This window comes from Mirounga leonina, unplaced genomic scaffold, assembly GCF_011800145.1.
Source record: "Mirounga leonina isolate KUSES-001 unplaced genomic scaffold, KU_Mleo_1.0 Mir_114, whole genome shotgun sequence".
In the NCBI taxonomy this organism is placed as follows: domain Eukaryota; kingdom Metazoa; phylum Chordata; class Mammalia; order Carnivora; family Phocidae; genus Mirounga; species Mirounga leonina.
In genome coordinates, this window is record NW_023270265.1 from 21,821,187 (window position 1) to 21,833,293 (window position 12,107).

The following is a 12,107-nucleotide window of genomic DNA, read 5'->3' on the forward strand; positions in this document are numbered from 1 at the left end:
CAAACCAAATGGAGAAATCCTTAAGATACAAGTGAAGGCTGACAAAAAAGTAAAGCATAGGCTTTTATATGATACTTTTGAAAAGCAGCAAATGTTCATATCATGTATTTTAGCATGATATGCTATCTTAAATATTCATTAATGATTTCTTCTCTTGACCACATAACTGATTGACATTTTGGGGCACCTGGGTGGCTCAGTCGGTTAAGCATCTGCCTTCGGCTCAGGTCATGACCCCAGGGTCCTGGGATCGAGCCCTGTGTTGGGCTTCCTGCTCAGTGGGGAGTCTGCTTCTCCCTCTCCCTCTGCCGCTCCTTCTGCTTGTGCTCTCTCTCTCTCTCTCTCTCTCTCAAATAAAATCGTAAAAAAAAAAAGTAGATTTATAGTTCAAAAACTGGAAGTAAAATTTGAATTAAGCTGTTTCTCTGTTGGTAAAATACAAATTTCTAAAGGTAGATGAATTATAGCTATCAATCAAATAACTTTCTGTATCTTAAAGGTTCAGAGTCCAATCAGGAAAAACCGACACCAGCATAGTAATTTCAAACAGAGGGACTTAAATAGAGGAATTTATTACAAGGATGTTAGAAGGACTAGAAAAGCAAAAGAAGGGAATATGAGGTCAAAAGATTAATAGATTCAGGAAAACACTTACTCTCTGGGCTGGAGGGAGCAAAAGAGAAAACAGTATTACTGAGTCTGGATCACTATTAACTTGAAAACTAGATTTATATTTAGCTTCTTTCTCTTTTTACTGTGGTCTCATTTTCTTGCAATAAATAAGGTTTCTCCTTTCTTTACATAGTAATAGCATCTGAAATTTAGAAACCATTAAACCCGTTTTCTTGTGGTACCAAACTATATTCAGAGAGACAGGCAGGATAGTTTGTAAAAGGAAATGAGAGAGACTTAAGGTTGGGATTGGGGTCAATGGTTGGTTAGGACCTGGGTAGGAAGCAGCTTTGGACAACATCAGTTTGTAAGATTTAAGGGTAAGCAATAATAGGAATCATAAGATTAATTAATCTAGTGTAAGGGCTGAACTCAGTGGATTTTGAGAGTGATTGGAGTCAGGTGAGGTTTGTGATGGTCCTTGCCCTTTAGAGCATTATTGTTTAACTGGTATATCACTCAGCAATTACATTCAACTACAAGAGACTTAATAGTGGCTTAAACACGCAAGGATTTATTCCCTCATATATACATGGCCCAGAATTGGGCAGTTCAGAGCTAGTATGGTGTCTCCATGCATCAAGAACCCAGGTTCATACCTTTCTATTGTACCACCTTCAGGAACTGACTTCAGTCTCATGCTGACCTTGCACTTGCAGTTGGGACAAACCGGGTAGAACAAAAGGTCTCTTGTGGCTGAGTCAACTCTCCTTTTAGAAAATCTTCCAAGAGATTCCACACTTTTCTTTAAATCTTATTAGAAACAATTCTGTGTTTAAACCTAGGTGGAGAAATTTGTCTTTATTGTAGGATGGCAATCAAATTTCTACTTTTTTATTTTTTGGCCTTCTTTTGGATAAAATATTTTGTTAACTTATTTTGTTATATTTTTAATATTAGTAGTTTCTCTATAATATATATCTTGACTCTTCATGGACTACCTTCAAGTGATATTATACCATTTCAGATATATAAGAACATTACAGCAGTATGCTTCCACTTTACATGTTATAAACCTCGTGTATTAGTGTTCTTTGGAGAAATGGAATGCCATGTATTAAGGTTCTTCTTTATATATATCCTATATGTAAGAGATTTATTATAAGGAAATGGCTGTCATGAATTTGGAGACTGAGAAGTCTGAAGATCTGCAATCAGCAAGCTGGAGACCCAGGAGAGCTGATATTCCATGTCCAGTTCAAGTCCCAAGGCTGTGAAATAGGAAAGCTAATAGTATAATTTCCAGTCCAAGTCCAAAGGAAGGAGAAGACCCGTGTCCCATCTCAAAGGCAGGCGGGCAGGCATAGAAAGAGGGAGAGAGAGTGAGAAAGTTTGACACACAAAACTAACCATCACATCCCACCATACATTTTTATTTTTTTCTTTAAACATTTTATCTTCTAAGAATTTGAGTAACTAGATTTCTATCTGCTATTATTTCCTTCTACTGAATGTCCCTTTTTTTAAAAGATTTTATTTATTAGAGCGCATACGTGCAAGAGAGCACGAGCAGGGGGGAGGGGCAGAGGGAGAGGGAGAAGCAAACTCCCCGCTGAGCAGGGAGCCCCACGTGGGGCTCGATCCCAGGACCATGACCTGAGCCGAAGGCAGACAATTAACTGACTGAGCCACTCACATGCCCCACTGAATGTTCTTTTAACACTTTTTGTAGTGCTGGCCTGCTGTCTGAATTCTTTTACTCTCTGAATGCTTCTAAGACTTTTTTTAATCTCTGATTTTCATGAATTTGATGATATGCTTTGGTGTGGTTTTCCTCATGTTCCTTTTGTTTGGGGTTCATTGAACTCTAATGTGTCTGCATTTATAATTTTGTATCAACTTTGGAAAAATTGTAGCCTTTATTCAGCTATTTTTTGTGTGCCTCCTCTCCCCTTTCTTCTGAGTCAGTTAAACATATGTTGCTTGATATTGCTCATATCCCACAACTCAGGCTGTTTTGCAGGGGTTGAGGGATATTTTTTCTCTTTGTATTTCATTTTGTCAAAATTTCTATTGTATCTTAAGCTCACTTATTTTTTTTCCCTGCAGTTTATAATCTGCTGTCAGGCCCATCTTTTGTGTTTTTCAGTTTAGAAATTGTACTTTTCATCTATAGACGTTTGATTTGGATCTTGAGTTTTTCTTATCATGTTCCTGCTGTCTTCTACTTTCTTGAGTATATTTATAACAGCAGTTGTATCATCCTTGAGTTACAATCCCGTTACCTGACATTTCTGCACTATCTCTGTTGATTATTTTTCCTTCAGTATAAATTGTATTTTCCTGCTTCTTTGCTTCCTTGGTAACCTTTATTGGACACTAGATTTTGTGATTTTACATTGTTGGATGCTGGACTTTTTGTATTCCTTTAAATATTGTTTGGCTTTAGTCTTGTAGAAAGTTCTTTGGAATTGGCTTGCCCCTTTTAATCTAATCATTGTTAGAGTGAATCTAGAAGAGTCTTTAGTTTAGAACTAGTATCCTTACTACTGAAGCAATACCCTAACGATTCCACAGGATACACTATCTATTAGGAGGTCTTTCCACTCTGGCTGGCCCAGTGTGATCTTTGAGAATGTTCTACTTATTGCTTTCTGGTATTTCTTTCCTTGGCTACCATAGTTTAATCACACACATGCACAAATAGTACTCAGCCAGAAATCTGAGATGACCCCTCGGTAGCTCCCCTCTCTCTGTACTCTGATCTGCAAAGTCTAGCTGTGGACTCAATTCAGCAAGACTGAGGGACTCTGGGTACTTCCAGCTGTGAGACCTGGATACTCCCAGCTGTGTGGTTAGGCATTTGTACTGTTACCTTGTTTGTTTCCTTTCTCATAAGGATCACTATCTTGGGCTGCCTATTGTCCAGTATCTAGACAGTGTCTGCTTAGAATATTCTGTTCATTTTTCTAATTAATCAAGGCAAGAGGTTAAGCCTGGTCCCTCTTATTCCATTTTGGCCTAAAAAAGTCTTAACCATCGTTCCTCCCTGTTACAACATACCTGAGGAATCTAACTTGAGAAGAAGAGGTAAAATGTATGATTTGAAAGTTTGTCACATACTTTCCCCATCCTAACCTATTGAAAATAACTCAAAACACTGAGGGGCACCTGGCTGTCTCAGCCATAGAGCATGTGACTCTTGATCTCAGGGTTATGAGTTCAAGCCCCACGTTGGGCATGGAGCCTACTTTAAAAAAAATTTTTTTTAATTAAAAAACCTGGGCGCCTGGGTGGCTCAGTTGGTTAAGCGACTGCCTTCGGTTCGGGTCATGATCCTGGAATCCCGGGATCGAGTCCCGCGTCAAGCTCCCTGCTCAGCAGTGAGTCTGCCTCTCTTTCTGACCCTCCCCCCCTCTCATGCTCTCTATCTCATTCTCTCTCTCAAAAAAAAAAAAAAAAAAAAAAAACTTTAATTAAAAAACCTGATTCCCCAAACTGGACATTATTATGATATATTTGGATATGTGGTAATATTCAAAAGTACTTCTTTTGCATAATCATTTATCTAAATCACCTGCCCTGTAAAGCCATTAATTCTATAAGCCAAAATATTATATATGCAAGTGATTAACTCTGATTATCAAATTTGTAGGTAGAATGTTATCTTAACACTCTGAAAGTAGGAAGCAATTTTTAAAAGTATACCTGCACTTACCATATAACCCAAGAATTCTACTCCTAGGTATTTACCCAAGAGAAATGAAAGCAGATACCCACACAAAGACTTGAAGTGAATATTTATAGTTTATTTGCAGTGGCCCTAAACTGGAAACAATCTAAATGTTTATCCACATGGATAAATAGAACACTACTCACCAATTAAAAGAAATACTAATTAAATACTAATTAAAAGAATTACTAATATGCAGAATAACATGGCTGAAATTCAAAAGCATGCTCAGCAAAAGAAACTAGACACAAAAGAATCTATATGAAATTCTTTAAAAGGCAACCAGGGTGGCTCAGTCAGTTAGGCGTGGACTCTTGGTTTCGGCTCAGGTCGTGATCTCAGGGTCCTAAGATCCAGCCCCGTGTCAGGTTCCACATTCAGTGGGGCGTCTGCTTGAGGATTTCTCTCCCTCTCCCTCTTCTCACTCTGTTTCTCTATCTAAAATAAATAAATAAATAAATAAATAAATAAATAAATAAATCTTTTAAAAAAATTAAAAGGCAACCAACTAATGTATAGAGATAGAAATCAGAGATGTAATTGCCTAAGGTAGGAAGTGGGTTAAGTATTTAGTGCAAAGAAGTCATAAGGACACTTTGTAGAATGATGGAACTGTTCTATATCTTGATTAATATGTTGGTTGCACAGGTATATACATTTGCTAAAACTCGTCAAACTGTATTCTTGAAATATGTTCATTCATTTTATTGTATGAAAGTTACACCTCAAAAAAATTGACTAAAAAAAACTAGTAAGTGGGTTTAACAAACCTAGAAATATTGGCTGAAATCTAACACATTTAAATAATATAGAAACGTGTACGTCAGACATATAAGTATAGTAACATTTACATAACAAATATTAGCAACCTTGGGGCGCCTGGGTAGCTCAGTTGGTTAAGCGACTGCCTTCGGCTCAGGTCATGATCCTGGAGTCCCTGGATCGAGTCCCGCATCACGCTCCCTGCTTGGCAAGGAGTCGGCTTCGCCCTCTGACCCTATCCCCTCTCATGTGTTCTTTCTCTCTCATTCTCTCTCTCAAATAAATAAATAAAATCTTAAAAAAAGAAAAAAAAAACAAATATTAGCAACCTGGATTCTGATTCTTTTCTAAAATGCAGAATTCTTTTCAACCTTGTACTTCCTTAAGGTATGAAATGAGAAGGTTAAGATAGAAATTCTTTGTATTTGGCAATGAAAAGGAAGAAGTTTACATTTAAGTTAGTTTTTTAAAAACTAACTTAAAACTCTTTTTTTCCCCAGAAATCTACCTGCCAAATCTGTGGAAGAAGCTTTACGTCACCGACAAGAATATGATGAAATGGTGGCTGAGGCTAAAAAACGAGGTATAAAATTTAACTCCCAATTGGTATATTTAATCTCCTAATGTCAGTTAGGAAGCTAACCTGTTGGTTAATTTCAACAGGAAGGTAGATGATGAAATTGTTTAAGTTCATCTTTAAGATGATGCTGATTTCTTATTTTTCTAACTAAATCTGTTATTAAAAACAAAATGTCAGGGATGCCTGGGTGGCTCAGTTGGTTGAGTGTCTGTCTGCCTTCGGCTCAGGTCATGATCCCAGGGTCCTGGGATCGAGTCCCACATCGGGCTCCTTGCTCAGCGGGGAGCCTGCTTCTCTCCCTCTGCCTGCCGCTCCCCCTGCTTGTACTTGCGTGCTCTCTCTCTCACTCTCTCTCTGACAAATAAAAACCTTTATAAAAAATGTCATACTTTTTCTCCAAGTACTTTTACAAAACTAATAGGAGAAAGGCAGCAGACTATCTAAGAGAATTCTTGTAATTGCAGTCATAAACCTTGGACTATTATTTTAACTTATGAATGGAGATTATATGAATTTATTTCATGAAATTCACTTTTACAGTTTTTAAACTTTTAATATTTTATAATTTATTAATTTTAACACTTTAAGGTAACTTCCTATATGACCATGAGAATACGATTTGAAATTAGAATTTGCCTTTGTGATTAATGGAGTCTCTCTAGAATCCCAGTTGTGTCATTTGGGCAGGCACATAAATGTATTTACTGGTATATAAATACGCACATTTATTTATTCGTTCTCTCCTCCAACCAAAAAGTATAACGTAAGGATAATTTAACAGTATTTATTTACTAAGCACTGTTAGTTCAGGATACATTTTCAGAAACTATTACACAGCTGTATATATTTGATTTAACTTAGTGGAATACTATCATAGTATACATTTCTATTTTGTGACACTATTTTGGAAATGAAGTTAATTTTTTAATGTTATAAGAAACCTATAAGGCCAGTTATATTTTTCTGAAAGCCCTAATCATTTAAACATTGGTTGAGTTTATTTTACTGTCTAGAATTTGAAATATTCCTGACATACCCAACAAATTTTAATTGACTCTGAATTTTGACTTTACTAGTTGATTAATGTTTAAGATCATTATTGATAAATACATGATCCTAACAACATGATATGGTAGAAATAACATTAAATTGGGAAATCAGAAGGTAATAGCTTTACATCAAAGAACAATACAGACAGCATGATCTGATTAGTAAAAGAAACAAACATGGGAAAAATAAAACACGACAAAATCGGAGAGGAAGACAAACCATAAGAGACTCTTCATCATAGGAAACAAACTGAGGGTTGCTGGAGGGGATGAGGGTGGGAGGATGGGGTAACTGGGTGATGGGCATTAAGGAGGGCACTGGATGGAATGAGCACTGGGTATTATATAAGACTGATGAATCACTGAACTCTGCCTCTGAAACTAATAATACACTATATGTTAATTAATTGAATTTAAATTAAAAAGAACTCCCCCAAAAAAGAAGGTAATAGCTTAATCTTCTTTGACACTACTTGGATATGATTCTGTAAATAAACCTAATGTTAGTTTCCTCAAGTCTGAAGTGCAGGGGTCACGTTGACTAGATTTTGGCTAAAATCTTTTTTGGCTTATTTTATTATTATTATTTTTTTTAACACTTTTTTGTTTTAAAAGCAGTGGAACTCTCTACAAAGAAACCTTATTTGGGGCACCTGAGTGGCTCAGTTGGTTCAGCTTCTAACTCTTGGTATTGGCTCGGATCATGATCTCATGAGTTGTGGGATTGAATCTCAGTCAGGCTCTGTGCTCAGTGGGGAGTCTGCTTGAGATTCTCTCCTTCTCCGTCTGCCCTTCCCCCAACCCCTGCTCACTCTCTCATAAAAATAGATCTTTAAAAAAAAAAAAAAAGAAACCTTATATAGAGTCTGAATACATACGACAAATAAAAGAAAGAGGAGCTGCTCACTTGGCCTCCTGCTTTCCCCTTAAAATGATTTGAGGCATTTGTGAAACACAATTAGTAAATATTTTGGCTAGCTGACCTCTGAAGTCCCCACTGAGTCTAAAATTATAGCTATAAACAAACATATATATAAAACATTATATATAATTATATATTTATATTAATGTGTTAATATATACTATAATCTATAGTATGTAATAAATGTATTAATATGACATGTTCTATATCATTATAATATAAAATATATGATTATAATACATAACAATTATATATTTATCATATATAATTTTATGTACATATCTGTTCTCTTTTTGAGGCATCTCATTTCAAAATTGTGACTTCTGATTTTCTGTAATGTATAATTATACTATGTAATAAAATATATATAAATATGTATATATTTATCACTTTTGTTTTTGAGGCATCTCTTGTTTCAGAATTGTGACATCTGATTTTTAGAGGAGTATTGTGTATGGGTGTATGTTAGAGTTTTTTTTAAATTTCAATCTAATTAGTAAAGTGAGACATCGTAGTAGAAAGGGTTAACTAGAATATTGGCAAAATTATCTTTTAATGTCATTTTTTTAAAAGATTCATTTATTTATTTTAGAGAGTGTGAGCAGGATGAGGGGCAAAGGGAGAGGGAGAGAATCTCAAGCAAACTCCCCGCTGAGCACAGAGCCAGGTGAGGGGCTCAATCTCATGACCCTGAGATCATGACTTAAGCAGAAACCAAAAGTTCGATGCTTAACCAGCTGAGCCACCCAGACACCCCTAATATCATTTTTAGTGCCTCTTTTTTAGACTTAGGTAGAAGAAGGGCATATGATCTAGCTTTTTTGTATTGAAATAATTTTTGCTTGTTTAAAACAGAAATTAAAGAAGCCTATAAAAGGAAAAAAATAATGAAAGAACGATTTAAACAGGAAGAAAATATTGCAAGTGCAATGGTAATTTGGATAAATGAAATACTGCCCAACTGGGAAGTAATGTAAGTAAGCAGACTTTTCCTGAATTCCAGTCTGTCTCCAAAGATCTCATGTTTCTAATCCCCTATTTTTATTACTTCCAACATGTATCTTATGCTTTGGCTAAATGATACTGTTAATCAGTGTATGAAAAATTTCATGATTATTTCTGTGCCTTTAATTTTATAAATCCCTCAATCTCTAATACCTTCCTTACTTACCACCCTCTATGCCTGTCAGAATCTTACCTATCCTTTGAAGATATCCATCTGAAATGCTGGTTGATCCATGAAACGTTAATTTCCTCGGTTACCATATTAATTCTGACATATCCTCTGTCACAAGATGCACTATTGATGTAATGGCAGGTTTTTGCAAAGAAAATATTAAATATGTACATTCATTGTAAGATGGATTTATTAAATGTTAAAGATTTTTAATATGTTTTCTCATAATCATAAATATACTATATATGATCTTTCCCTTCTGTAATGTCCCATTATAGTTTGAGACTAATGTACTTCTTGCTTTACTTTGCCTTTTATTTTCTGATAATGTTTTTGTACATGCCTTATCTTCCCTCTACACTGGAGGGTAGGAGGGAGATGTATTCTGCAGTGCCTAGTGTAGGATATGCATAGGAAGTTTGTTGAATATTGGTACAATATGACAGCAAATTAGGCTCTTTACTTAAGTAATCACATTTGATTCTTACAGCCTTTACTCCCACTTATAGAGAAGCCCAAGGTCAGAAAGGTTAAATGATTTGCCCAAGGTTATACAATTAATGAATAGTTAAACCAGATTTGAACTCAGGTCTCTCGGACTCTAAAGCCTACACTTTTCAGCAGACTACACTGCCTCTCAAAGACAAGGGCCTTACCTATAGTAAATACCTTGTGGTTTTCTTTTTGGTACTGAGTTGACAACAGATTTTTATGTTCCTTTTATCCTGATTTTTGTGATTGTCCACATATTTCTGATTCTCTCATTGTGCCCTGTAAGTGGCAGTTGTAGAAGGCAGCTCCCTTTAAATTACTATTGTCCTCCTTTAGGGTGCTGTGTGTTCTTTAGGTTTCTGTTGCCTACAAACATGAACCCCACAGAAAGAATGCATCATATACTTAACCATGTTCTTAAAAATCATTCAGTCACTTGGCCACAGACTGGGTAAACCATCATGCAACTAGTGTTTTTGGTATAAAAAGTAACTCTCTCCTTTTTTTCTCCCCCTTTAATTCTAGGCGTAGTACGAGAAGAGTTCGAGAATTGTGGTGGCAGGGATTGCCCCCTAGTGTTCGTGGGAAAGTTTGGAGTCTAGCTGTAGGAAATGAACTAAATATCACTCCTGGTTTGTATTCTATATTCAGTTACTCCCACACATACGAATAGCCATCTCCAGAGTTACAAAGCAGATTAGTAGATTGGCCATTTAAAAAGACATTACCATATATAATGTCATTTTAAGAGCATGCTTCATTCCTACTCCCTCTAAAACCTGGTATGATTTAATGAGTAAGTTATTACATAAATAAGATTTATGGGCTTTCCTTTAGTTGACAACCATCAGTAATATTATTGAGATCCAAATATCTTCACTGCAGGTAACTTCTGGGATTCTAGATAGCAGTGGATGTATAAGTATATAAAGTATATACAGGGAAAAATAAAATAGTCTAATTGTGGAAAGGTTTCCCGTCTATTCAGAAAAACATAAATATTGGTGGAAGGCCAGAAGTTTCTTTTCCTACATCTCTTTCAGATTTTTTTTATTTGAAAATTTCAAGTTTAAAAAATAGAAAAGTAAGACTCTCAAAGAACTGTTTTATTTTCTTATGCTTTTTAAAAACCTTAAAAGATAGAAGTAAAATGTAAAGTAGTTTTGATGCAGTAAAAAAAAGTTAGATAAAATCAAAATAATATGAGATAGAGGAAAATATAAAGTAGCTAATAATAAAAAGTGCTGACTAGGCCTGAGGGATAATGACAGAGCTAGACAGTGGCACCATAGGAAGACTCAGGAACTCTGGGATAATAATGTGTCTAGATTTTTGCTGTTACTTAAACAATGTTACTTACATACTGATTTTTTAAAAGTCAAGCAATAGTAAGGTACAAATTGTATGTTTCTTCCCACTCTTCTACCCAAACTCCTGCTTTTGATCCTACTATAAATACAGGTTAGCAGTTTCGTGTTTGTTCTTTCAGATTTTTTTTTATGCACGTAAAAAAAAAGTGTGCATCAACATATGATAATGTTTAAGGCTTCTCTTTCTTTCCTTTTTCCCCCACAGAAAAGAATGTTGCCATAAGCTTATTCCATGGCTTATTTTTTTCACACTATAATCTGCCTTGAACATCCTTCCTTGTCACTACATACAAATGTACATTATGCATACTGTAGCTGCACTGTATTCCACAGTTTGGCTGTACTATAATTTATTTAATCATTTTCTTAGTGATAGCCAAATCAATGATATATATGTTAAAAGAACATCAGGGTACTGTTTTTTACCTCTCAAAAGTGATTAAAATAAATGAGAATTACCCACATAGGGTCTGACTGATAATAATATAGAAATATTTATCAAAGGCCTCAAAAAATAATCTTTGACCTATTTATTCTAGTTCTAAGAATAAGAAAATTATCAGGATTGGGTACAAAAGCTTTTTTACAAGGATGCCCATTGTAGCAAATCAGCATTATATATATAACTGGACAGAATTATAACAAAAATCTAAATATTTATCTTTAGTCTTAAAAGTGATGCCAACTTTGAATGGCATGATTATGATTTTTTTTTAAAGATTTACTTAAGAGAGTGAGAAAGTGAGAGAGCATGAGCAGGGGGAGGGGCAGAGGCAGAGGGAGAGGAAGATAAGCAGACTCCCTGCTGAGTGAGAAGCCCGATGTGGGGTTCAATCCCAGGACCCTGAGATTATGACCTGAGCCAAAATCAATAGACACTTAACTGACTGAGTCACCCGGGCACCCCTATGAATGATTTTTAACATTGATTTTCACAAGTATTCCATAACGAACATGTTACTTTAACCAGACTTTTTTTTTTTTTTAATTTTAAAAATATAATTTAAAGGAAGAATTAAGTGGGGTACCTGGCTGGCTCAGTCAATAGAGCATGCGACTCTTGATCTTGGGATTGTAAGTTCAAGCCCCATATTGGGGGTAGGAGTTTACTTTATAAAAAAATAAATAAAGGAAGGAAGAATTAAGAATTTTTAATTTAACTTAGAAAAGGTTAGAGTGTACTTAACCTAACCGTTCCCTCCAAATAAAACAAAGGTTTGTTTTGCCCTCTGTGCTTGAAACTGATTAAAAGGAAATATTTTTACATTATAGTCAGAACTCTCAGATAAAATCCTTGACATTAAGGATTGTTGGACATATTTTAATTGTTTAAAGTCTTAGGAATCGGTTTTACATACAGATGAGGTGATAAAATATTGAGGGCTATTTGAAATTTGGTTTGTAGTTTTG

The 12,107-nt window shown here is 35.3% G+C and overlaps 1 protein-coding gene across 3 annotated transcripts in view; it reads left to right on the forward strand.

Moving 5' to 3' along the window:
• Positions 1 to 12,107, forward strand: part of TBC1D12 (TBC1 domain family member 12) — a 121,998-nt gene that overhangs the window by 90,183 nt on the left and 19,708 nt on the right. For all 3 annotated transcript variants that reach the window (XM_035025401.1, XM_035025386.1, XM_035025395.1), the window contains exons 4-6: positions 5,608 to 5,690; positions 8,514 to 8,631; positions 9,853 to 9,959. In XM_035025401.1, coding sequence (XP_034881292.1) covers positions 5,666 to 5,690; positions 8,514 to 8,631; positions 9,853 to 9,959 — 250 coding nt within the window. In that variant the 5' untranslated portion in view covers positions 5,608 to 5,665. The remainder of the gene's footprint in view (positions 1 to 5,607; positions 5,691 to 8,513; positions 8,632 to 9,852; positions 9,960 to 12,107) is intronic.